This window comes from Camelus ferus, chromosome 18, assembly GCF_009834535.1.
Source record: "Camelus ferus isolate YT-003-E chromosome 18, BCGSAC_Cfer_1.0, whole genome shotgun sequence".
Classification (NCBI taxonomy): Eukaryota; Metazoa; Chordata; class Mammalia; order Artiodactyla; family Camelidae; genus Camelus; species Camelus ferus.
Genome location: NC_045713.1, coordinates 11,883,607 through 11,908,273, shown reverse-complemented (window position 1 = coordinate 11,908,273; position 24,667 = coordinate 11,883,607). Strand labels below are relative to the sequence as shown.

The window sequence follows — 24,667 nt, the reverse complement described above, 5'->3', positions numbered from 1 at the left end:
AAAGAAAACTTGCTATGATCTTTTCCACAAAACTTTTAGAAAAAACCCACATTATTCTGATACAACTATATGAAAACACTTCAAATTAGTTTAGCATTTGATGTTAAATAGGGAATTCTGTATTCTTTGCAATTGGCTGAAAATTTACATACTTGCAATTTACAAAACAAAGGAAACAGAACAGTTGATGAGTCATGGGAAGTTCCATCCCAAAGAAGCAGACTGAGTTTAAAACAAAAAAAGGTGGTGGTGGGGAGCGGAGAAGGTGTTGACTAGAAAACTGTTCCCATTCTAAAACAGCTAGATGTGTCATCTCACTTCCCAACCCATCAGTGACCCCCAAACTGAACGTCCACTAACCAGGGCTTTAATCGGGCAATCAAGATGGTGTCCTTTCAGACCGGCTGGAGATGGTTTTTTCACAAGGCCTCTTCACAAGGCCTCTGTGAGCACCCCCCAAGGATCACAGTACACCATCTCATTATAGCCCGGGAGGCGAGTGCGTTGACTTCCAACCTAACTTTACATTCTGCTTCCACTCTTCTGAGTCAGTTACAGGAAGTCAGCATCAGTAATAAAGACAAGGTGAACCCAGACTACACACATAAAATAAGACATTTATTATGCTAAAGAACAGGTTTTATTTTTCATTTCCCCAAAACACTAAAATAGTACACGGCATAGTGATTTAGCACACAATAGAAACTGATATATGCAATCAATCATTCCGAAAATGGTTAGGTCTTCCTTTGGGACTCCTTAAAAACTTATGCCCTTAAGTACCTTTTATCAAAGTTATGAACACACAACAAAAGGACTTATCTCAGAAAAATCCTAGGGTAAGAGATACCTCAACTCCTAGAAACGGGAGACCTCCTGTATGGGAAATACTTGATTTGCCTGTAACTGAGCACACAGGTAGTCTCAAGCTCATTTTTACTTTGTGTAACAGTCCCAGGGTTCCTAACTTGAGAAAAGGCGATCTAAAGGTAAGGTTAATATTGCAACTTTCACCGTAGGGCCTCCATTTAAATTGCATTTCAAGTGGAAGGAAAGAGATGTGAGAAAAGAAATCAAATTTTGCCGACCAAAATTATTCTACAAAATGCAGAAGTGGTAACAGCTTACCATCAACTCAGCCTGGCTTAGAGCAAGTACACAGGGGTTGATTTTACAAGCATCTGCTTCCATGAGCTGGTCAGAGACAGTCTGGAGAGGCAGCATCTGGGACAGTAGCCCTTTAGAATGGGTGCTGAAGGTATATTCAAAACTTTCCATTAAATCTTTAGGTTCTAGTCTGATATTTATATAGGATCTAGTAATATTCTCCTTGAAACAGTTTCCCAATCTTGAATGCCTTCCAAGCACAATTTAAAACTCAAAACTCAAAAATTTACTTCTGTTATCAACCAGCTTTCCATGAGTTTAAATTCCACTTACTTTAAGTCTGTCTGGTCCTACAAACCAAAGCAGGAGCTTCATGGCTGCACCATTTGCATCCAGACTTAATGCAAAAGAAATCATTCTAGGACAACTTTTAAAATTAGTCTATTTTTATTGTTCTGCCTGTACCTTAACTATGGCACAACATGTCTGCTAATTCAAAAGCTTGTCAAGCCAGTGATGCCAGTGTTACCTGCAGATCATCAGAGGTACTTTTCATACGTGAAAGCACTTTCTTGTATTCTACTGTTTGCTCTGAAAACACGGGCTTTGAATGGCTAGGGAAAACACATTTTGTCTCATCATTCAAGACTATCTGGGGATGGGCGTGCAGCAGCAGAGACAGGACGGAACGCAGGCAAGATGGCTCCAATTCAGAGTCTAGCCTCTCCAGAAAAGCGCCTGGCAGTTCATCCTCAGAAATCCCCATTTCTGACCGCTTCTGATAGCACGCTGGTCCTGAATCCCAAGGTGCTCCTTTGTGGTCCCGCCCTCTGTGGCTGTCGGTGGCCCTGGGCCCTCCTCCCAGCCAGTCCCTCCCCTGAGCTTCCCTGCCACCACAGAGCACCCCAGCAAAATGCTCTTCTGCAGAAGCAAAGGGTAGATCCACAGTCTTGCTCTGAGCAGCTGCTGCAGCTAGATTTCTTCGTACTGATTCTTGCAAAAGTGGAAGTGTGCTGTTACCATCGTGAAGCAAGAGGCTGACCTCACTCAGACCATTTTTCATTTCCGATGATAACTCCTCATTGTGTGAATTTCCATTTACATCAACTGCAGGCTTATTCATCCAGGAAGTTACATCCGATGGGCAAGGGCTCTCCTTCCACTTTCTCTTCAGTCCATACAACAGCTGGTCTGCATTGTCGCCCGCTCCCTTCTCTTGTGTGAGGTAGGCGGTCAGAGTCCCTCTTCTATCCCTCATGCTGTGTGTTCTCTGATGCCCTGAGCCCAAGGACACGCCTGTCAGTCCACGGGAAGCCTTCAATGGATCTCAATATGCACCTGGAAAACATCGTCAAGTTAAAGTGTTATAATGAAGATAGGGTCTTAAGAGAGTCCACGCACACCAGGTACTTCCCAACAAATACGAAGACTTCTTTAACAGTTTCCAGCACCAAGGAGTCCTACGTTTTGATAGAAAACAGGTTACCAACCTACCAATCAGAAATCATAACAAAAAGGAAAATACTTTACTAATGCAGTGTTTCCTAAAAATGCTTTAAAATAATAAAGACGTGCATTCTGAGGCTCTGCACTTTTCATGACAACACAGTTAGTTATTTGTGCAGGTTTAAGAAAAATCTGTCTTCCCTTAACCAGGATAAACTGGATGACTCAACTAGGCACCCAAGGCCTTGCTGGAAGTGTCCTACTTGAGAATGATTCTCAGTGACTCAGGCAGGAGGAATCACTTTAAAGGAATCAAGGGCGAATTTCCTCATGGATCTGATACCCACAAAGCCCTCCCAGGAAAACCAGCCTGGAGGGCTCCTGGCATCCAAGGTTCCAGCCTCAGAGTGGGACAGAAGATCAGGGCTCATTAGGGATCTCAGCAAATTCTGGAGCCTCCATAAGAGAACAACTCACCCAAATTTCTTTGTACTGGATGTAAAAACGTGGCCGAGAAAGCTGCTTGGGCTTAGCTCCCCACTCTCAGACTAGCAAATAGAGGCTTTGAAAAGCTCAATCTGAGAGTCCACAAGAAAACTTCTGGACAGACGCTGATCTGCAACCTCATCAGCTGTTCAAGAGTAAACTGGCCCATCCGCTCAGCACTCCTGCCGCACCTGCAACCTACTGAGATCAGCCTTTTTTCTGTGACCAAGAATAATCTTTCTGTGACATTATGCTCCAAATGGGAAGATAGCAGGATAAACTGTGAAAGGCTTTGAGATGGACAAAAACCCAACATTCTTCGGTGAGCTGTCCAGCACATCCTTTGTGTTTCCCGATTCTGCAGGCTCCACACCTTTGTCTTTGCTATTTCACAAGTCTAGGTTGTAGAAAACTTAAGAGGAAGGCAAGTGATTTCCTGTCCAAAGATACGGAAATTAATTTTGTTCAGAGGAATACAACTGATTACTGCCCTGTGGATACTGACCAGTTTTTTATCTGTACGTAAATTCACTTTAGCCTTCCTAATCACATGTGTTTTGTCTAAATTCTCCTTCAAACTGATGACTTTAAAAAGTCTCTGACACCTGTTCCTTTGGAAAAAAAAAAAAAGCACACCCGAGAACATCGATGAACGGAAATTTTAAAAATACATAAATTGTACTCAGCAACTTTTCTAAGAGGCTAGCCTAAGGAACAGTACTCTAACTAATATGCAGTAACTCTTTTTGTAGGAGGAGGATGGAAATAAGAATATGGGTAAAAGACAGCTGACAGCTCATCTCCCACGGTAAGACAAACACAAAGTCAAAAACTGAAAAGTCAAGAAGCAACAATCCAAGTGCGCAATTTCGAAACAGAGAAGTAAACACAAGAGGACCAGCCGTAGCTGCAAGTGGTTGGCTAGATGGAGAAACGGGAGGCAGGAAACTGCTGTTTTTCTTAACGAATTTTGTGGAACCAGGAAGACTCATCAGGTTATATGACTGCATAAGCCTAAGTTTTTTAAAATTTAAAGAGAGTACACTGGGAAGAAAATAAAGCAAATAAGTATTATTGGAGGCTGAAGAGAAAGCAAAGAGGGCTAAGGGATGGGGCCGTGGAGCCAACCAGGGGCCGACAGTGTGAGGCAAGGAGCTTGGACTTCACTCGGCAGGTGACGGAGAGCCACTGAGCAATTTTTAGCCTGGAAATGATGGCTAGATTTGCATTTTTTTAGATTAATTCCTCTGGCTGCAGTATGGTGGCTTGACTGGAAAGGAATCACACTAAACACACCAATCGGAAGGCTATTCCGATAGTGCAGGGAGAACAAGAAGTCAGCCTGTGAGAGTGAAGAGCAGGGAGAAACTGAAGTATCTTCTTAAAGCTGGTGACTGACTAGATGGAGAAAAGGCTGAGATGCCCCGTAGGTCTCCTCCCTTTCAATTCTCGGTAACTTGAAGGCATTATTAACTGAAGCCAGGGAGGAGCAGCAGGTCTGGAGGGAGGTTAAGGCACTCGGACTGGACATGGAGAGTCTGCCAGCGGGGCTCTGGCAAGCAAATGGATTAGTAGTCTTTAGCTCGAGAGAGATATCAGAGCTGGTCACCTGGATTCAGAAGTCACTGGCTTTTGGGAGGCAGATAAAACGATGGCCCTGGTATAACATGTCAAGAAAGAAGACAAAGATGGCAAGGTACAGAAGGCCAGGTTCCCCAAGATTTAAAGATTAGATGGGCGAGGAGCTCACCAGAGCTACCAAGGAGGAAGATTCAAAGCACCTCAGGAAAATTCAGGGTCGTAGATGCCAACTGCATTGAGTGCTTCAAAAGGAGGGTGGTTAGGTATGTTTCTTGCACAACTAAGTTAGCTACAAGTAAACTCTGAAGAACTCTTCATACAGTCAGTGGTCATTAAAATGGGGTGACCCCACCTCAAGGAGTGTGGGAAAAAATACCAGAACATCTTTGCCTAGTTCATTTTTATCTTGTCCCACTTTTAACATTTCCTGTTTTGTAATATATGCCATATTTTGGTAGAGCAAAATGCATAGTCTATAAACAAGTGTATATATATATACATGTATATGTCCGTGGAGCATGCGTGAAACTTTTTATCTGTACAAGTGTGACCATTACTCTATATAAACCACTGACACAAATATATTTGAGCAGTATAAAGCAATATGCAAACATAAGGTGCAATTTTTTTTAAATTGAGGTATAACTGACATATTTTAGAGTTTCAGGTATACAACACAGTGATTCAATTTTTGTACCTGTTGCAAAATGATCACCACAGTTACATCAACATCCATTACCCAGAAATTGAAATAAACGCTTTCAAAGTTCACCAAGTCAAATCTAATTAACATCTCTTGACAATTCTCTCAAACTAACTTTCCAAAGCATATTATTTTAAACCTTACACCTATTTTACTGATCTGAAATGTACTAGGAATGAACATTTTCCTAAAATGGAAGTATTTGTAAATATATTTCACATACATATCAGAACAGGATTTCTTAAAAATAGTTCTTAAGAAAAACAGGTCACTTAATATGGGCCAATTCTCAGGAAAATCAGTTTATAACCACTTTTATTATGTCCTTGTCCAAGGACTTAGCACCATTCAGAAACATAAAGTATTGCCAGAATTGTGTTAAAATATTTTAAATAAGATATCATTAATGTAACCACACGTTCAATAATAATAATCATGTATTTAATAATGAGAGAATAAATTATATACTAAAGATCTTCTAGTTCTTTGGTAAATTCAGTAATAAACTATGTATTTAATTCTCTTGACAAACATACTTCAGGAGGCTGGTGAAATATTTTGGCTATGAGCCCTCAACTAAGTTGATTCTTCTGATATTAGACTGTTACACACATAACTTATATTTTGAGAGCCAGAAATAACCTTCAAATAATTTCTAAACATGCAGTCATTTGGGAACTATGTTTTGTGGTTTATTCTCATTATAGAGTACCAAATGAAGTATGCATAATTATACAATTAACTGGCCTTGGCCGCAGCTCTCTCATCATCTCCCACCCCTCAGCCCCCATATTAAGTCTACAAAGTAATAAGCATAAATTATGGCAAATCAACTTATCCAACAAAAATGAGATCCCCCCCCTCACCCTGCCCCAACCTAAGGAGGGAAGTCTATTTTGCAGTTCAAGAGAGTATGACTTAGGAAAAATCAAGTGCAGGACTGGGCGTAAATTCCCAAACTTACTCCCTACTGCCAGAGCGGGTGATGTGTGCAGGGAAATGAGGTTGTCTGGGCAAGTCCCCGATCCTGGGCAGACAGGAGTCCTCGCCAGCTGGGGGCGGCTTACCCGCCTGCTGCATGACAATAGCCTGACCCAGTTAGGCAGCTGCTGCCCTCTTGGACTGCAGTCACCTTACCTTCCCCAACCTGAGCTATTCATGGCCTCAGGGACGTGATGGTCTGGATACCACTGCTCTGGAAACTAAAAATATCCTGGCCTCTATGCTGCTGAAAGCCAGCTGGCAAGGCTCTATTCCCAAAGGGGGCCGGGGTAGGGGTGACACAGCTGAACGAGCAGAGGCTGCCCAGCCAGGGTGGATGATGATGGGCTTGGAGTGGGGTCCTGCCTGTGATGACCCACAAACGTGCTCCAAGGACACCTGGCTTCCCCGCTTTTTTTTTTTTAAAGTATAGTTGATTTATACTATCATATTAACTTCAGGTGTACAGCATAGTGATTCGGTACCTTTACGGATTACAATGCATTAAAAGCTACTACAAGACAATGGCTCTAATTCCTTGTGCTGTACAATATATCCTTGTTGCTTATCTACTTTATACACAGCAGTTTGCATCTGGCAATCCCATAGCCCTAATTTGCACCCTCTTTGGGACCGCTAGTCTGTTTCTGTTCTGCACATACACTCATCTGTATTATTTCTTAGCTTCCACACAGAAGTGGCAGCACACATTCACAGGTTTCAGATGTGAACATCACTGGACCTTAACCATCGCTGAGCTCACGGCTAAAACAATGAGACTGAGGAGGCGGCTGAAAAAAATTCCTCAGGTTGCTACACAGCTTAGAGGGTGAGAAATAGGCAAGACTCAGTCACCTCTGCATTGAACTGAGTCATAACCACAGGAAACACACCAAACGCACGAAGTTCCCGTTGCCAACCACTCGGTGCGCCCACATCACACCCGCGCTCTAAGCCAGCTGTGCACCTCTGGCAGGCCACCACCCTGATCCCTCCCTCGGCTCACTGACAGGTGAGGAGGGCGGGCCTAGCTAGGCTGTATCCTCTTTCCTTGGGATGCTGTGAGGACTCAGTGTGTGGCCGCACCTGCTGTGTTCTCTGACCAGCGTCCCAGAGCATCCAACAAACAGCTCATTATCATGATCATCAAGAGTGTTTTAGGGAACCAGTGACAAAACGCTGCTGAGGGGTTGGTAACAAAGAGAACAGAGAAGTGACCACTGGTTGGCAACACAGAATGGCCTAAACACAGACCAGCACCTCTTGGGGATGAGGGACAGAGGCCGAGGCCTGGAAGTGGATGGGAGCACCCAGGGGCACCATGGCACTGCCAGAGGAAGCGCACAGGGCAACAAGCTCAGGGGAGGGCATGTTGGCGGTAACTCTAAAACTACTACAAATGAGTATAACCTTTCCTCTGGGATTCTACACCTATGATTTTTGGCTGCAGATTCAGTCAGCATGTGTTCACTGAGCACCCACCCTAAGCCAGGCACTGATCTAGGCGCTGGTATCAGGACCAAGCAGACAAAAAGGGCTCTGTCTTCTTGAAGCTCACTTTCCAGTGAACATCCGTACAAGAATAGAGATATCATATACACAAGGGTTTTCAGGGCAGTTCTGTTTGAAGAGAGGTCGGTTTGGATCAATATCATACACCCTTACACCAGGATAAACTGACGCTTTACATTTAAAAGTAAAACATGACGTAATAGCACCAGAATAAATTACAGGTGAATTCCTTATACCCTTAGAGTTGGGAAGGCCTTTCTAACCATGACAAAACCCAGAAGTCAGAAAAGATTGTTAAATCTGATTACATAAAAGTAAACTTCAGTATGGCCAAAAACAAAAAAAAAAGCTCACCATTAGTAAAAATTACACTAACTGGAAAAAAGTTTCAACTCTTAGCACAGACTCTTACCTAACAGATACAAAGCTCCAAGAAACCCACCAACAACCCATGTGAAAAATGGGCGAAGAACATGGATAGTTCACCAAAAAAGAGATGCAAATAGCCTCTCTCTCACACTACCTCGCCCTTTAAGGCAGGCAAGCCTGTTGGCTCAAACAGCAAAACACACCCACAAAGCAACCACCTCCCATCGCCTCCCCCGCTGCCACTGGACCACCAGCGCTTCTCCCCTGTTGCTCTAAGGGTGTCCCTGCTCCCACTCACCACTCTTACAGTCAAGTAAGAGTGACCTTGTTGAAATGGTTAAATGCAGAGTTACCATGTGACACAGCAATTTCAGTCCTAGGTATACAACCAAGAGAAATGAAAGCGTATGTCCACACAAAACCTATACAGGCACACCTCGCTTTACTGTGTTTCACAGATAATTATGCTTTTTACAGACTGAAGGTTTATGGCAACCCTGAGTTGAGCAAGAATATTAGTGCCATTTTTCCAACAGCATTTGCTCACTTCTTGCTTCTGTGTCACATTTTGGTAATTCTTGCAATAGTTCACTTTTTCATTATTATTACATTTAGTATGGTGACCTGTGATCAGTGATCTTTGATGTTACTATTCCAAAAATAATTATGACTCACTGGAGGCTCAGATAATGATTAGTATTTTTTAGGAATAAGGCATTTTTAAATTAAGGCACGTACATTTCTTAGACATAATGCTATTGCACACTTAGGAGACTACAGTACAACATAAGTATAACTTTCATATGCACTGGGAAACGAAAAATTTGTTGACTCCCTTCGCTGCGACACCCGTCTTATTGCTGTGGTCTGGAACCAAACCCACAGAACCTTAGGTGTGCCTGTCTGTGGATGTGCGTAGCATTACTCAGAACAGCCAAAAAGTAAGAACAACCCAAATGTCCGAATGATGGACATAAAAGAAGAGACTAAGGAAATTACAGATGGGAAGAGACTAAGGCATGGCAACTAAATGCATTCTGGCGTCCCAGGACAGAAAAAATACATTGGTGGAAAAAACTGGTGAAATCCAAATCGTATTGTACCAATGTTAATTTCTTAGCTTTGATAATTACACCCTGGTCAGGTAAGATGTTAACATTAGAGGAAGTTGGGTGAAGGGTCTATGGGAACTCTCTACACTATTTTTGCAACCTTTCTGTAAGTCAAATTACTTCAAAGTAAAAACTGAGCAACAAACCAAAAAGTGATCCATTCTCACTGGGATTTATTTAAAATACTCCAGTGTTGGGTGATTAGATGGACGCTGAGCAGGAGTGGGGGGGTGGATAAAACAAGATTAGCAAAGAGTTAATCCTTATGAAAAAGGAGTGATGGATACATGGGGTTCATCATACTACAGTTGGCCCTCCACATCCAAGAGTTCCCCATCTGAGGATTCAACTAAGAGGGAATCGAAATATTTGGGAACAAAATTTCCAGAAAGTTCCAAAAAGCAAAACTTGAATTTGCTGCATACTGGCAACTATTTACATAGCACTTACATTGTATTTACATAGCATTTACATGTGTTAGGTATTTAAAGTAACCTAGTGATGATTTAAAGTACAAGGGAGGAAGTGCGCAAGTTACATGCAAACACGACACAATTTTATATAAGGGGCTTGAGTATCCATGGATTTTGATATCTGTGGGGGTCCTGGAACCAACCCCTTGTGGATACCAAGGGACAACTGTACTCTATTTTTGTGTATATTTGAATACTCAAATAATAAAAGTTTTTTTAAAAATGATCCTTTATAAAAGCCAATCAGATGAGGGCACATCTCACTGAAATATTTCCCATTTCACTCAGAGTAAGCCAAAGTCTTTAAAAATGTACAAACCACTAGCCCCTGTCCTCTCCCCTCCCCCAATTTGTTATTGTGATCATATAAAAACAAAATTAAGACTAGGCACTTAGTGTATGTATGTTTCTATGTGACTGAAGTATTGTGCTGTACACCAAGAATTGACACATTATAAACTGACTGTACTTCAATAAAAATACATTAAAAAAAAAAAAGACTAGGCACTTAGAAACTTTTATGGCAACTTAACATTGCCACAACATTCAAGAGCATGATCACTTTTCTAGTACTTTTTAAAAAATGGCAGTAACATATACATAAAATTTACCATCCATCACCACCACCCATCTCCAGAACTTTTTCATCATCCCAAACTGAAACTGTATCTCCATTAAACAGTCCCTGGCAACCACCTTCTACATTCTGTCTCAATGAATAATGTCCTCAAAATATATCCGAGTTGTAGAAGGTATCAGAACTTTATTCCTTTCCAAAGCTGAATATTCCACTGTATGTGTATTCTGTTTACCCTGGTCTGCTGATGGACCCTTGGGTTGTGTCTACCTTTTGGCTATTGTCAGTATCAGTATGGACATTGGAATACGAGTGCCCGAGTCCCTGTTTTCAAATCTCTGGGATATATACCAAATTGGAATTGCTAAATCATATCATGATTCTACGATTCTATGCTTAACTTTTTGCAGATCTGTCAAACGGGTTTCTATAGCAGCTGCACCATTTAACATTCTCACCAACAGTGCACAAGGGTTCTAATTCTTCCACATCCATGCCATTTCCCTGCCTCCCCATAACAGGAATCCTAATGGGTGTGAAGTGGTAACTCACTGTGGTTTTGATTTGCAGTTTCCTAACTTTCCCCCCTAGCACTGTATTTTACTGCCTCCCTGGCTGAGAAGGGGTGTCCTGGGGCAGTGAGAGCTGGGTAAGGGGAATGTTTCTCAACCTGTGTAGCTGGGCTCAGATTTGGAGCTGGAGTGGTTAGTGGAGGATCTTGGAGACTGAGCCTGGCTTGAGGGTCCCTGGGTCTGGTTGGGGATTCTATGAGAAATAAGTGGTCACTCATCCTTCAGGCCTGAGTGTCCCTGGAGTGGGACAGAGAGAGCTGGGAGGGGCTGTGAGAGTCTCAGGGAGAGATGACCAGGTGGGTGTGAAAGCCCAGAGGCAGGGGGAACCTCTGTCTGCATCCTGCAGGACTGGTATGGCGTGGGCATGGAGCCTGGTCACCAGGGCCCCTCCTCCTCTGGTCATCCTATGGGGCCAGGAGGTTCTTATGTGTCTCAGGTCCTCACCATAGTTGGTGGCTTAGCTGCCCACAAACATGTTCCAAATGCCCATCCTTTCAGGGTTTACTGGTCATTTCTGTATCTTCTTTGGAGAAATGTCTATTCAAGTCCTTTGCCAATTTTTGGACTGGATTTTTTGTTGTCGTTGAGCTGTAAGAGTTCTTTATATATTTTGGATATTAATCCTTGTCAGATAATATGGTTTGCAAATACAGTTGGCCCTTGAACAACTCAGGTTAGGGGCATCAACCTTCTGAGCAGCTGAAAATCTGAGTATAACTTTATAGTTAGCCCTCCCTAGACATGGTTCCTCCATCTCTGTGGTTTCACACCTGAGGATTCAACCAACCACAGATCATGTAATATTAGTATTAACACTGAGAAAAAAAATCTGCGCACTTCAAACCCCTGTTCTTCAAGGGTCAACCATACTTCCTCCCATTCTGTGAGTTGCCTTTTTCACTCTTGATAGTGTCCTCTAATGCACAAAAGTCTAATATTCACAAAGTCCAATTGATCTTTTTCTTTTGTTGCCCGTTCTTTTGGCAAGAAATCACTGCCAAATCCAGTATCATGAAGATGTCCTCCTACGTTCTCTTGTAAAAGTTTCATAGTTTTGGTTCTTACGTTTAAAAGCAACTAATTTTCACTGGATCTTACAAACCTATTGGGAGGTACTATGGTCTGAATGTCTGTAACCCCCCCAAAATTCATATGCTGAAACCCTAGCCTCCAAAGATGATGGTTTTAGGAAGCGAATGAAACTATATTTTTAAGAAAGAGACCCCACAGAGATCCCCAGCCCCTTCTGCCACGTGAGGACACGGCAAGAAGACACCAGCTGTGAACCAGGAGGGCCCTCGTTAGAGCCTGACCGTGCTACTGCCTTGATCTGGGACTTCTCAGCCCACAGAACTGGGAGAAATAATGTCTGTTGTTTCTAAGCCATCTAGACTGTCTCCACAGATCATTCAAGGAGTGATGCCCAGGGTGTCTCTTGAGTTGGTGCTGTTCCTTGGTCCTAGAATGCTTCTCCCCCATCTAGGTATTGACAAGCATACTTATGAAAAAAAATTTTTAATGGGATAATACCACTTAGATGGTTTTTAAGCTTTTTTTTTTTTCACTTTACACACATTGGGTATCTTTTAACATTAGTACATTGAGACCTAACTCATACACTTTAGTATCTACTCGAACCATTATATTGAAAATTACTTGTAAGACTTTAAAAACTTGAGTCAAAGATACAGGTGTTCACTGTACTATTTTTTCAAATTTTATATAGGTTTAAAATTTTTCAAAACCTATTTCAACCTACTTATAAAGTTTGAAATGTTTTAAAAAGTTTATGAAAACCCATGATTAATGCATTCCCCTGAAAATCAGGGATTCCATTGTATTTTTTTCCCCTACATGTTTAGAATTTCCCATCTCAAAGTATATAGCTGTTCAATATCCCAGAAGCCAGACTTTTTTTTCTGTTTTCAGAATAAACTCCAAAGTTTAACTGAGCTCATGCTTTTGACTTTGCCTCTTAAGTTTTTTCAGAGCTTCTAAGCCTTTATGAATAGTCTATAAACTCCTCCAACTTTCTTCCAGGAGTTTGATGTAGATCAAGCAACAAAATAAAACTCACTTCAAACAACAGCCGACCCTGGGAACAGGGTCTTGTGGTCTTTACTACTTTTTGAAATTGTCTGGACAAAAGATCATTTCAACTGGTCAAAGCCAACATCCTTTCAAAGTCTATATGACAGCACGTGAGCCTCTCAGGCCCAATCTCCTGCTGCCTCCTTCCTCACTGACCAGCCTCCCACTGTTCTGGGACACACTGGGCTGGTACCAGCTGCAAGGCTTCTCTACATGAAACCACTCTTCCAACCCAGACATCTCCTTGGCTAAAGGCCTCATCTCCTCCAAGTTTTGCCAATCAATGACGCCCACTCTGACTGCTCTTTTCAGAATAGCACCCAGCTTTCTGAGCCCTCCCTGCATTGCCGAACTTTTTACCTGATTGGATGAAATGAATATAAATTTTCAAGTGATGAGTGAACATTAAGACATACGGAGCTATGGATTTACAAAGTCATTCAGAGATAGGAGACTAGGAAAGAACAGTTAGAAACAAAACAGGGAGACGGGCCGCAGTGGGGAAGTCAAGAAAGGTTCTTGGCCTGGTCAGCACAGGGTGGTGTGGCTGGCGGCACAGAAAGCCAAGGACACAGCCTGGTTTGACAACTATCCTCCATCTTCACGATGCCATCTTCTCTAACTGTTCTTTTTTAGGCCCTCTCTTTTAATAGTTATAAGAATCTAGGTGACCTAGGGCTAAGATACTTGATTCTTTGTTGTTGTAGGCATAACTTGCTCAATTACAGCAGGTACTCAGTACAAGTTTTTATTTTCCTTTTACTACACATAGTATTTGGTATTCTTTTTTTTTAACTGCCTTGTATTTCAGATTATATAAAAATAAGATGCTAATGGCTCTAGGAGATTAAGGCTTGACTGCATTTTTTAAAATCATAACCCTTCTCAGTTTACAAAGCCCTTTTGCATCTATTTTCTCATTTAGTCACCTTTCAAACTGAGGAGGAGGTATCAACCTCCCTAAAATGCCTGGCTACCCTAAGGACAAATGATTTGGGAGTCTTGAGTAAACATCTGGAAAACAGAATCCTTTATTCCTTATTACTCACAAAACAGACTCCAAGAGAGGATGGAACAGAGTGTTCGGAGTAAGCAGGTGCCGATGGGTCGGGCTGTCCCCTCACTCTGATTCTACTCCCTGCTGCACATCCCTTTACCAGAGGCCAGGATAATTACACCTTCAAATCAGGTACATTAGTGATTTTCCACCAATGAACAGAAACTCTCAACCTGCAGGGACATTTAAAGTAGCAGATGTAAATATCACAGTAAAGAGACACCCTTCCTCCCACTCCATCCCTCTCAGCATGTGACATGGCTGCTGCTGCCCTTGATCCAAGCCCAAGATCAAACCTAAAATCCTTACGCGGTTCTTTGACAGCCCTCCCTGCAAGATGCTTGACAACCACCTTGTCTGTGTCCCCTCACCCCCCCAATCACCCCTGAACTGATCAAAGAAGCCCGTACTCTACCGCCAGAGCCTTTAGCTCCTACGATTCTCTCAAGTTGTGCTGTACCTGGACAATTACTTGACATCAAGTCCACCAAGTCACCGGTTACAGGCTTGGGGCTCGTGTATCCAGTGCTCCCACCATTCTTATCATAGAGTCAATTTCCTGTCTCCAAAATGCCCTTACCCTCAATCATTACAGAGCAAATTCCTTGTTATGAAATTTGTATTTGAATAACCTTTGCAGAGATAACCTTACTGCCTTACAAACAACTGAGAGATCTGGAAACCCTAATCATCATCATAGGAAAGGAGCCCTTCACTCCTCACTGATATGAAACAAACAAGTCTTCAGCACTCTTGCAGTGAAGTGAGCAAGTGATCAATCACAAAAGACCTTTCTGAAATGAGAACCCAGGAATGAGAACGTACCAGCATTCAGAAGCCAAGAAACAGCAGTCAAGGTGGAAAGAACAGCAAGTGCAAATGCCCAGGGGCAGGAAGGAGCTCAGTGCACACAAACAGTAGACAGGACAATGTGAGAAATAACAAGCAAGGAGCAAGCCAGGCAAGAGGTTAGAAAGGTGGACAGAAGTCAGATGTGCAGGATAAAAACATGTGAACTGCACTCCATATACAATGGGAAGCAGTTTTGTTTTTGGCTCTTGTGAGAAACAACATGATCTGATTTCTATTTTTAAAAGACTTCTCTAACAGCCCTGTGGAGAATAGGTGGAAACTACTCCAATAGTCCAGGTAAGTGATCATAACAGCTTGGACTAGAGAAGTGGTCTCAATTAGGTTAAGTGGACACATGAGAAAGGTGATTTTTTTTTAATAGTATAAAACTGGGTATTTTCAACATCATGTACTAGATTTTTCTCTTATAGTCATTTTTATGATTTTATAGATGACTGCAAATTATAAATTTTAACTCTATAACAGACATTTTCAAAGTAGAAACTGGGGGTCAAACATGGCCTGCAGACATATTTTGTTTTGCCAACAAAGTTTACTTTTGTTGATTTGACATTTAAAAATGAGGATTTCCAATTTCTCATGGAAATCACTAGATCTGGCAAACAACAGTCAGGTAGCAGTAAGTGGTTAGAGCACAGGCCTAACCACTGGTCTACCCCGGTCCCCACTCCCAGTACCCTTTACTCATTGATACCACCTACTGGAAAAGACATCACCGTTTTCTACTCCTTTAGTCTGGTACCACTTAAGGATGCCACAGCCCTTGTTCACAGAACAGTATCTCAATTTGGACCTTGAAATAGAGGGGCATTTTATCATAACTCACCTTAACACAATGTTGATCAACAGCTGGTTTTTAAGTTTTATGTGGCCTGCCATCACCAGTGAGAGGCACCCAAAACCTGACGGTCCAGGCATCTGAACAATTATATTCTAATACAACCAAATCGGGGGAAAAAAGGAAAACACCTGCTGGGTCTCAATACTGCATGATTCAACCGCTCAGGTTTCCTCATTTTGCACACCAGGGAAGCAACACAAGTACTGTCAAGACTGTAAGCTCTCAGAGGGCAGGAACTTGTCCATCCATCATAGAGCCTGCGCCCAGCACATAACAAGCACTCTGTAATGTATAAGTGGAATCCAAGGGGCACTTAGCCATCTATGACACACTCGGAAAGTAGTAATTCTCAATCTGACGACTATCCATTACAGTAGAAAAAGGCGTCTGGAATTTGAGGGATGTAGAAATGTCAGTAATTTACAGCCAAGTTGTTCTCCAAGGCGCTTGGCGGGTGGGGTACTATTTCACACCTGAATTGTTTCGGACCTCTGGACCTTTGCCCCTCTACTTCTTCCACCTCGTTTTCCCTCATCTTCACCCCCACTCCTTTCATTCCCCGGCCAGGATAAATAAGAAACATCTATCAGAACACTGGTTAATGTTAATTAACCTAAGTTTCAAGGGTAATTTTCTTCAAAGTTTTGTAAAGTTTAGGGACTAGAAAAGTCAACCACGAACCCTACTTACCCCCAACCAGGCTCAACAACTTTTAATTTTCTGGGCAAAATTTCCTCTTCAGGGCGAGGGCCTTTCGAGCCGGTGGCAGCACCCACCAGCCTCGCCCCGGAACCCACGCCCCAGCTGTAGGCCCACACCGGAGGCAAGCCCCTCCACGCCCCCTACCCCGCCTCGTCTGCGGAACAGGGTAACAATAGCCTCAGAGGATTCTTCTCCCGTGGGGTTGCGGGAGAAACGCAGGGCGTTTGGCATACATTCAGCATCCAGCTTGGCAGCAACTTCACCGTCCTGGGCGAGGTGGGCCGGGCGTTCAGAGAGGGTCAGAGGAGAGGGGCCGGGCGGGCGCGGCTCACCCACCTGCAGGCGGACGTTGAGCATCATGGAAGCCACGATGTAGAGGTAGGGGAAGTTGATGCGCAACCGCCAGGCCAGGTCGAAGAAGATAAGCAGCGTGCGGGTCAGCCCCTTGCAGAAGACCCCATAGGAGCGGGCGGCGGCCGAGCGCGAGAGCCGGACAGCCAGGCCCGACAGAGCCGCCGCCATATAGACCGGCGCCCGCCGCGCACCGACCGGCTGCGGACTCCGGCCGCCCGGCGCTCCGAAGCCCGCCCGCCCTCTCGGCGCCGCGAAGCCCCCGGGCCTCCGCCCCGGCCGCTGGCCCGCGCTGAGGGAGCGAAGGCGGCGGCGGCGAGGCCGGCGGGCGGGCGGGCGGGTCGCGGGGAAGGGAGTCCGCGCGTCACGCTAGAGGAAGCGCCTCCGCTAGCCGCCGCCTAGCCCCAAGCCCGGCCGCACGGCCTGACGTCACAATGCCCGCGCCGCGCTTGCGTGCCCGGGCCTCGCCCCCCGGCCCCGACCAGGCTCCGCCCCCAGTCACCTTCCCAGGTGAGATGCGCATGCGTGGACTAGGTGGCGCGGAGAGGCCGGGTGATGCGCTGTCTCCGTCTGCCCCCTAATGGTAAGCGAGAAGATAAAAACAGGGAGAAGGTGAAAGGTGGGTTTTCGTTGGCGGGTCGAGCAATAACGCAAAAGTACTTAATGCTGCTAAACTTTAAAATTATTAGAATAGCAAATTTTGTGTTTTGTGTGACTTACCACAATTAAAAAGAAACAAAGGGAAGCGCCTTGGGGCCAACAGGCAGAACTTTCTCCTCATGTGGATTAGTGTCGACTTACATATAGTGTAATCTTTTAATAATTATATTAATTAAAGCCTCTGATATAAAAAGTAAAAATATTGAAACTTCCAAAACGTCTATTGTTCTGGGGTTTTGAGGGGATTTTTTAAACTTTATTTATTTATGTATTTTACAATACCATTATTTGAATTAAAGTATAGTTGATGTACAATATATTATGTTTGAGGGGATTTTTTTTTGATAGTGATTTTTTACATTCTTACTTAAGCATATAGATTTTCATTAAAGGTTTGCGTGGCGTTAAGATAGACACCTCGTTTCTCGTTTCAGATAAAGTATTTCATGTTATTACTTATGCCTACCCAAGACAAAGTTTGGAAATGTGGTACAGGTGGAAAATTTTTTAATTGGTTAAATGAAAAGCAAGTCTTAAGTCCTTTAAAAGAGAGACAGTAGAAAGGAACAGGGTAAGAATGGATTTAAATGTATTTAAACTTTAAAACCCTTTGCCTCAAAATGGATTTGTGATACTCATTTTAAAAATTCTCTATCCTGAAATGAATTCATATTCACAATCTTTTTTAAAAAATCTTCATTTTATCTGCCTATAATGCAAAGGGGAAGAGTATAAACTACATAAAACATTTCTAGTATTGTTATTATGACTATGATTTATTTAGTGTTATCATTTTTCTTTATATGTCTACTATATAAAAAGAATTGTACTTTTTTTAAACAAGATTTTTATTAGTGAAGTAAAAAAAAAGTAGTGAAAGATATTACACTCCTGAGAATTGGGAGCAGGCCAATCCAAGAGAGGAAAAATGGCCAAGAACTGTACTTTCTGATATTCTGTAACACTATATTTACTACCCACTGCGTTTCAGGCTTTGGGCCAAGAAATAGATATTTGAAGGTTTTTAGTTTTTGGCTAGTCTTATTATTGAAATATTTTTTCAAATAATTTGCACAACCTTTAATTTCCCCTACTTTTCCAGCATTACATTTTGCTGCATATATCACTGACATTAAAAAAATCTCACCTTTTTGTGATCCATGTTTTCCTTTCAGTGCTGTGGGTGCTATCTTTGAGGCCTGGAGAACACATGCTGCTGAATGACCGTTGTTTTTCAAACCGTGCCCTCCCAAAGCAGAATGAACACTTCCTTACACAGTACTTAGGAAAATAAAATTTAAACACTAGGGGTCTTCAATGGAAAATTTGCCAAAAGACACAAAATCACTCTGACAATGTGAGAACAGGTTTGGAGATCAGCTAAATTTATTCTCAGGCCTTTGAAGATTTTCACGGGTGGGGAATTGGCAAGCCTGTTTATTAGAGCTATGTTGAAAGACCAGATGGGCTTTGGCTATGTGAGATATGTATATATCTCCTCCCTGGTTACTCATTCTTTGTCTCTAAATGCCATTAAGGTGTGGAGGCATTTTTAACAAGCTATTTGGTTGCCATAAACAATGGCAAACAAAATTACCATAAAGCTTAACTGAGCAACGTAAGAAGCCTGTTGTAGTTAGACATAATAAGAGGTCAAAGAGAACACACAGAAACCCTGACGAGATTTGAGGTTTACCGTGTATTGAGGTTAACCAGTTCTGTGCTACAGAGGAGGCTGGTAAATTAGTCTAGCCTCGTGGCTTTGCATTTAACTCAGCCCCAATTTTCTGGCATCCCTGGGAAGACATTCTGCTAATTTTAATTTGAGAAACAGACAGAACTAATTATAAGTCAGTGTGAAAAATATTTTCATTGAGGTACAAAAAAATTATGAGAGGAAGGAAGAGAAAAGAGGCAGGGGCAAATAGGAAAATAATTTTATTTATTAACAATTGATCATCAGGTTCCGGGTGGTTTGCCTATGATCTTCCCTCCTGCCGTCAGGGCAGCGTCTCGGGTGAGGGAAGAGTAAAGCCTCTTTTCTTCTCAGCACGACCTGGTGAGAAAAGCACCAGCAAGCCTGGTTCCGGGTCCAGCACGTTCTCGAGGTTCTGTGACCTGGTTCTGTAAAATGAGGGTAAGGACATCTATCCTATAGTATAGTCGTGAGAAATGGATGCAATCAGGGATGCACAGCACCTGGCACATCCTCACCAGGTAGAGGACACCCAAAAAGCAGTAGCTATTTGCATACTCAGAGCCTTTGAGTCCTTCGGATGCACGTTCAGTGGATCCATTAATAATCATTATAATTAATAATGTTCAACTCCGGTTCACAGGCACCTCGAGGAGAGGATGGACACAAATGATCCCAAATGGTGGTCAGAAGTCATTTCTAGTCCTTTGCTCATTCCCATGGAGACCTGGAAAGGTGGGATAGATTTCAACACGGGAGGGAGCTGAGCTGCCGTTTTGAGAAAATGTGTTTCCAGCCTCATGCTAAAGCGTTCTTTCCAGGCACGTGACATTTATTTCAACAGATCGAGGGCAACATGAGTTGTTGAATCAGTACTAGCATGGAGCATTCTCAAGTGGAACAAGGAAGGGGGACAAAAGTGTTCACAGAATGTCACTGTTTAGACATAGTAAACAAACTTATGGTTACTGGGGGGGTAGGGGTGGGAAGGGATAAATTGGGAGTTTGAGACTTGCAAATATTAACTACTATGTATAAAATAAGATGAAAAATAAGTTTCTTCTGTATAGCGCAGAGAACTATATTCAATATCTTGTAGTAACCTACAATGAAAAAGAATATGAAAAGGAGTATATGTATGTATATGTATGACTGAAACATTATGCTGCATGCCAGAAATTGACATAACATTGTAAATTGAATATACTTCAACTAAAAAAAAGAATACCACTGCTTAGTAAAGAAAGAAGGAGGAGTACATACACCTGTACATGTAAATATACATATATTCTAAAATATATACCTATTTACGGGGAGGGGCCTCTTGTTTATTCTTTAAATAAAAGGACAAACCATAAATTTGTTTTAAAGTGGGTTAAAACACTTTAGTGAGAGGGAGGGACCAGGGCCAAGGACATGGAGATAAAAGCTATACTTCTCTGAATATGCTTTGTGTTGTAGAATGTGTGTTTGGAACCATGTGAATATTTTACACAGTTATAACACAAAATTAAAAAGAAAAACTTTTAAACCTTCAAAACCAAAAGCAAAATGAAACAGATGAACCTGTGTATCCAGTTGGTGGCATCACACACAGAGAGAAGCTGTTCCCTGAAACGTCATAACTGCAATTTGACTGTACACAAAAAATAAAAAACTGAGATAAACTCCTAAACTGTTTTCAATAATCATGTTGTTAGTGGTGGCTTTGCTATTGCTATTCTGAAATGTGTATGTATGTATTGTAATATGTTACTGTTATTGAGAACAGGGAGTTCTGGTGTGGGAGAAAGGATTTGCCCATGTAAGTTTGGTGAGTTTAAATAAAATACTATAATTCTGAATTTAAATTGAAGGTATGGTATGAATTCCTATGTATTTATCTTAGAAATGTGAATGTGTACGTAACCAAGCAGGATCCTATGGGGCCTTCCCAGCACAGACCCCTCGCATGTCCGCTACCTGCCTCTTGTTTGTGGAAAAGCTTTAGCCTCCAAGACCTTCCCCAAGTTCCAAAGAGCAAATTGAATCAGAGAAGTGAGGAAATGCAGAAGCAAAGAAAAATAGTCAAGCAAGATAAAAGAGTCAAGGACCTTTAATTCCTCCTCAGGGGCAGTAGATAATATCTTGAACCATATCTTTGAGCCATTTTGCAGATACTGAAATCCCCACCAGGTGGAAGAAGTTAACTGCATGCTGACCACAAGCACATAGACCCAAGACTGGTTGAAACCCAGGGTTGGTAATGTTGACTCCCGATTACCTCTCCTCCAACCAGTCTGGGGCACGCAGTGTACAAAATAAGCCTGAAATTTCCTGTCACACCAGACAGCAAGGGAATTCTCAGAGATGCTAGGGTTGTGCCAGAAAGACTCGGGAGCCAACTTAAAAAGGTTCTCACTGGTCAAAAATGGGACCATTTGAGCGCCATATGGGATAATAACTACAATGGAATGAAACATACCAAATATGGGCAAATCCGTGAGTTCATCATGGTATCTGTATTCGCCTCCTAGCGCTGCTGTATTCAGTTAATACGAGGCAGCTTAAAATGAGAGAAATTTATTCTCACAGTTTGGAGGCTGTGAGTGTAAAATCAAGGTGTTGTCTGGGCCACGTTCCCTCTAAGGCTCCAGGGGAGAACCAATCCTTCCTTGCCTTCTCCAGCTTCTAGAGGTTGCCGGGAATCCTGGCCTCCCTGGGTTTGTAGCTGCGTCACTCCGGTCTCTGCCTCTGTCGTCACATGGCCAGCTTTCCCGTGTGCGTCCTCTCCTGTTCTTATAAGGACGCCCAACAGTCATGGGATGTGGGGCCCTCCCTGCTCTAGTGAGGCCTCATCTTTCATTACATCTACCAAGACCCTGTTGCCAAACAGGTTCCCATACTTAGGTTCTGGGTGGATCTGGAGTTTGGAGAACATTATTCAACCCAGCCCAGGACTCAATGACAAAACAAAACAAAACAAAAACCAGTCTTACTGGTCACCTTAGGAAAATGCTTGGAGACAAACTTTTCTGTAAACCAGTAAATAAAAGGGAAGGGCTAAAGCATTCACCCTGCTTTACCTGTACTCACTGTACTTCAGGGTGAGCGAGTAGTCCATAAGGGTAGTTGATAAGGTTACTCTTTATAGGTGGGTCCAGCTAACAAGGAAAGCAGGAATGCTAGAATTAGAACAGCACCATTTTGCAGCCTTTAGTGAGTGAATAATCTAAAGCAATGATCACTGGTGACTGCTAACATCACGAAAAGGAAAAACTAGACATTGACTCCTGATGAAATATTGTTGGGAAAAAAAATGTGAACCTGAATCCAGATTCAGAGGAACATGTTAACCATCTACAACAACGTGGTCCAGATTGTGACATTAAAAAAAAGAGAAAAAGTAGTGGGGAACCAATAAATTAAAAGATACTTAACACAACATTGTAAATTGACTATACTTCAAAAAAAAAGATACTTTAGAGATTTATGTATGGACTTGGTTTCAAAAATAGTCACCTCTAAGAGAAAGGAAGGAGAGGGAAGAGGGAAAATTTGATGATTTCCTTGAATAAGGAATTATTTTTTAAGGTGTAAAATGGTTAAGTTTGTAAAAAGTTTATCCTTTAGAAATACCTGTTGAAATATTTACAGATTCAATGTATGATATAAGGAATTTGCTTCCAAATAATGAGCATGGAGGAGAGTGGTTATCGATGGCTCAAAATTACCCGTAAATTGCTAACTGTTAAATCAAGTGATGCAGATGTGGAGATTTGCTCTGTGACTCTGCCTTGCTGTTGCATACATTTAAAAAATTCCATATTTTTGTTTTAAAAAGTTATTTTTGAGATAGAGAAATTTGGCTGTGAATTAGGTATTTCTGATGATAAAAACTATTGTGTTAGGTGTGCTAATGTAATTAGAGCTATTTTATTGAGTTTTTATCTTGGAGAGTCACACTGAGGTAATTATAAACACAATTATATGCTGAAAGGAATTTGCTTTAAGGTCCTCACTGCACTGTCAGCAGTGGGGAGATAGAGGAAACAAGACTGGCTTATAGTGGTGATTGAAGCTGGGTATTAGGTACCTACGAGTTTGTTATGGTCTTCTATTTTTCTATATATTTGAAAATATCTTTAACAAAGAGTTTAAATAAAAATAAAACCCAAAGACAATAAATAAAACATTTCTCTTAAGCCACAAAGTATCAAAAGTTTTCCTTAGCTGTAATGTGGTTTTTGTTGTTAGCAATATCCATTAACATTAATGATGTTCATGACACGTAGCAGATGGACAATAGATATTTTTTGCCTGAATAATCACTCCAAGAATGTGTCAGAACGAAATGCATGACATTCCAAAAGTCAGGGTCACCTAAGTCAATTCAGGTTACTCTCCTTGATGTTAACCGTTGTGAAGTAAATTACAAAATCTAATTGTTTAGCGTCCATGAAATGCTGAAATTTTATACAGCTTCAGAAAAGCTAGGTATAATGCAAATGACAAATTAACTTCTAGGAATTGATATGGAGTCCTCTATAGTCTCATTTCAAATTTTTATTTTTGACAAAAGGAAGTGTCCCTGTGATGCCTTTTTTTAATGCATGTTGCTTGAAGACAAAAAAAGGAGACATTGAATAACCTATTCGTGTTTCTCTCTGCTTGATAATTTAGTTCTCTCCCACTGTGGTACTGTGAATGTGTGCTCGTAGGGCCTCCCTAGCTCCACAGGGTGACGTGGAAGTGGTCACAGTCAGGCTACAAAACCCTGCTTGCTGTTTATTGTTCTTTTAAGCCTTTAAAAGTTTGGGAGTCATTTATTACCCAGCAATAGATGATTGATAATGTCAAGGATACAGGTCTTAAAAGATGCCAGAATCCCTACATGGGCTGGACCACGAAGGGCTCAGACCTTTTAGGAAAGAAGTTTTGAGCAAAGTAACTAAAAAAAAAAAAAAATTTTTTTTTGATGCTAGCCAAAAGCAAGAGGATCTCAGAAAAGGTAGTGAAAAAGGGAAGTGATAAATGCCAGCTACAGGCTGGTGACTGTGGAATGGTGACTGTGGAATGGAGACTGGCGTCTACCTGCATTTCTTTGCTTTCTGTGTCATATTATTATTTTTAAATGTTTGTATCTCTTTCCTCTTCCTTTTTCTCATTGTTATATACAAAGTGAGTTGGTGCCAGTTAAACTTCCATTTGGTCCACAGGATGCAAAAAAATGAGATGGGATTGAAAGGAAGAGGACACTCCCCAAAGGTACTAGATTTGGAGTTCTTACAGAACTCGGACCTGAGGACAGGTAGTGTGTTCAGGGTTGAGTGTGAGATTATGGTGGGTACATTGTTGGGGGTGAGAGTATTTAAAAATATAAAATATGGGGGGAAGGTTATAGCTCAGTGGTAGAGTACCTGCTCAGCATGTACAAGGTCCTGGGTTTAATTCCCAGTACCTCCATTGAATGAATGAATGAATGAATGAATGAATAA

The 24,667-nt window shown here is 42.0% G+C and overlaps 2 protein-coding genes across 2 annotated transcripts; both read right to left on the bottom strand.

The window, feature by feature from the left end:
• Positions 1-621: 621 nt before the first annotated feature.
• Positions 622-2,398, bottom strand: FAM220A (family with sequence similarity 220 member A). Its single transcript, XM_032460027.1, is given in 1 exon segment — positions 622-2,398. A coding segment is annotated over 1 exon segment (792 nt). The 5' UTR covers positions 2,366-2,398; the 3' UTR covers positions 622-1,573.
• Positions 622-18,656, bottom strand: LOC116657649 (translation initiation factor IF-2-like). The gene is made up of 4 exons (XM_032461050.1): positions 18,642-18,656; positions 17,268-17,411; positions 16,820-17,203; positions 622-2,445 (listed from the first exon to the last, which is right to left on the bottom strand). Exons 1-4 carry the CDS (start codon positions 18,654-18,656, stop codon positions 2,425-2,427), a joined length of 564 nt encoding a protein of 187 aa, XP_032316941.1. The 3' UTR covers positions 622-2,424.
• Positions 18,657-24,667: the final 6,011 nt, after the last annotated feature.

What these genes read in the sequence shown, in the direction of transcription:
- LOC116657649 (XM_032461050.1), bottom strand. An exon ending in GCAAGCGCGGCGCGGGCATT is followed by an intron (nt 17,204 to 17,267) that starts GTGACGTCAGGC and finishes CGCTTCCTCTAG; the next exon opens with CGTGACGCGCGGACTCCCTT. An exon ending in TGCTCAACGTCCGCCTGCAG is followed by an intron (nt 2,446 to 16,819) that starts GTGGGTGAGCCG and finishes GATGTTTTCCAG; the next exon opens with GTGCATATTGAGATCCATTG.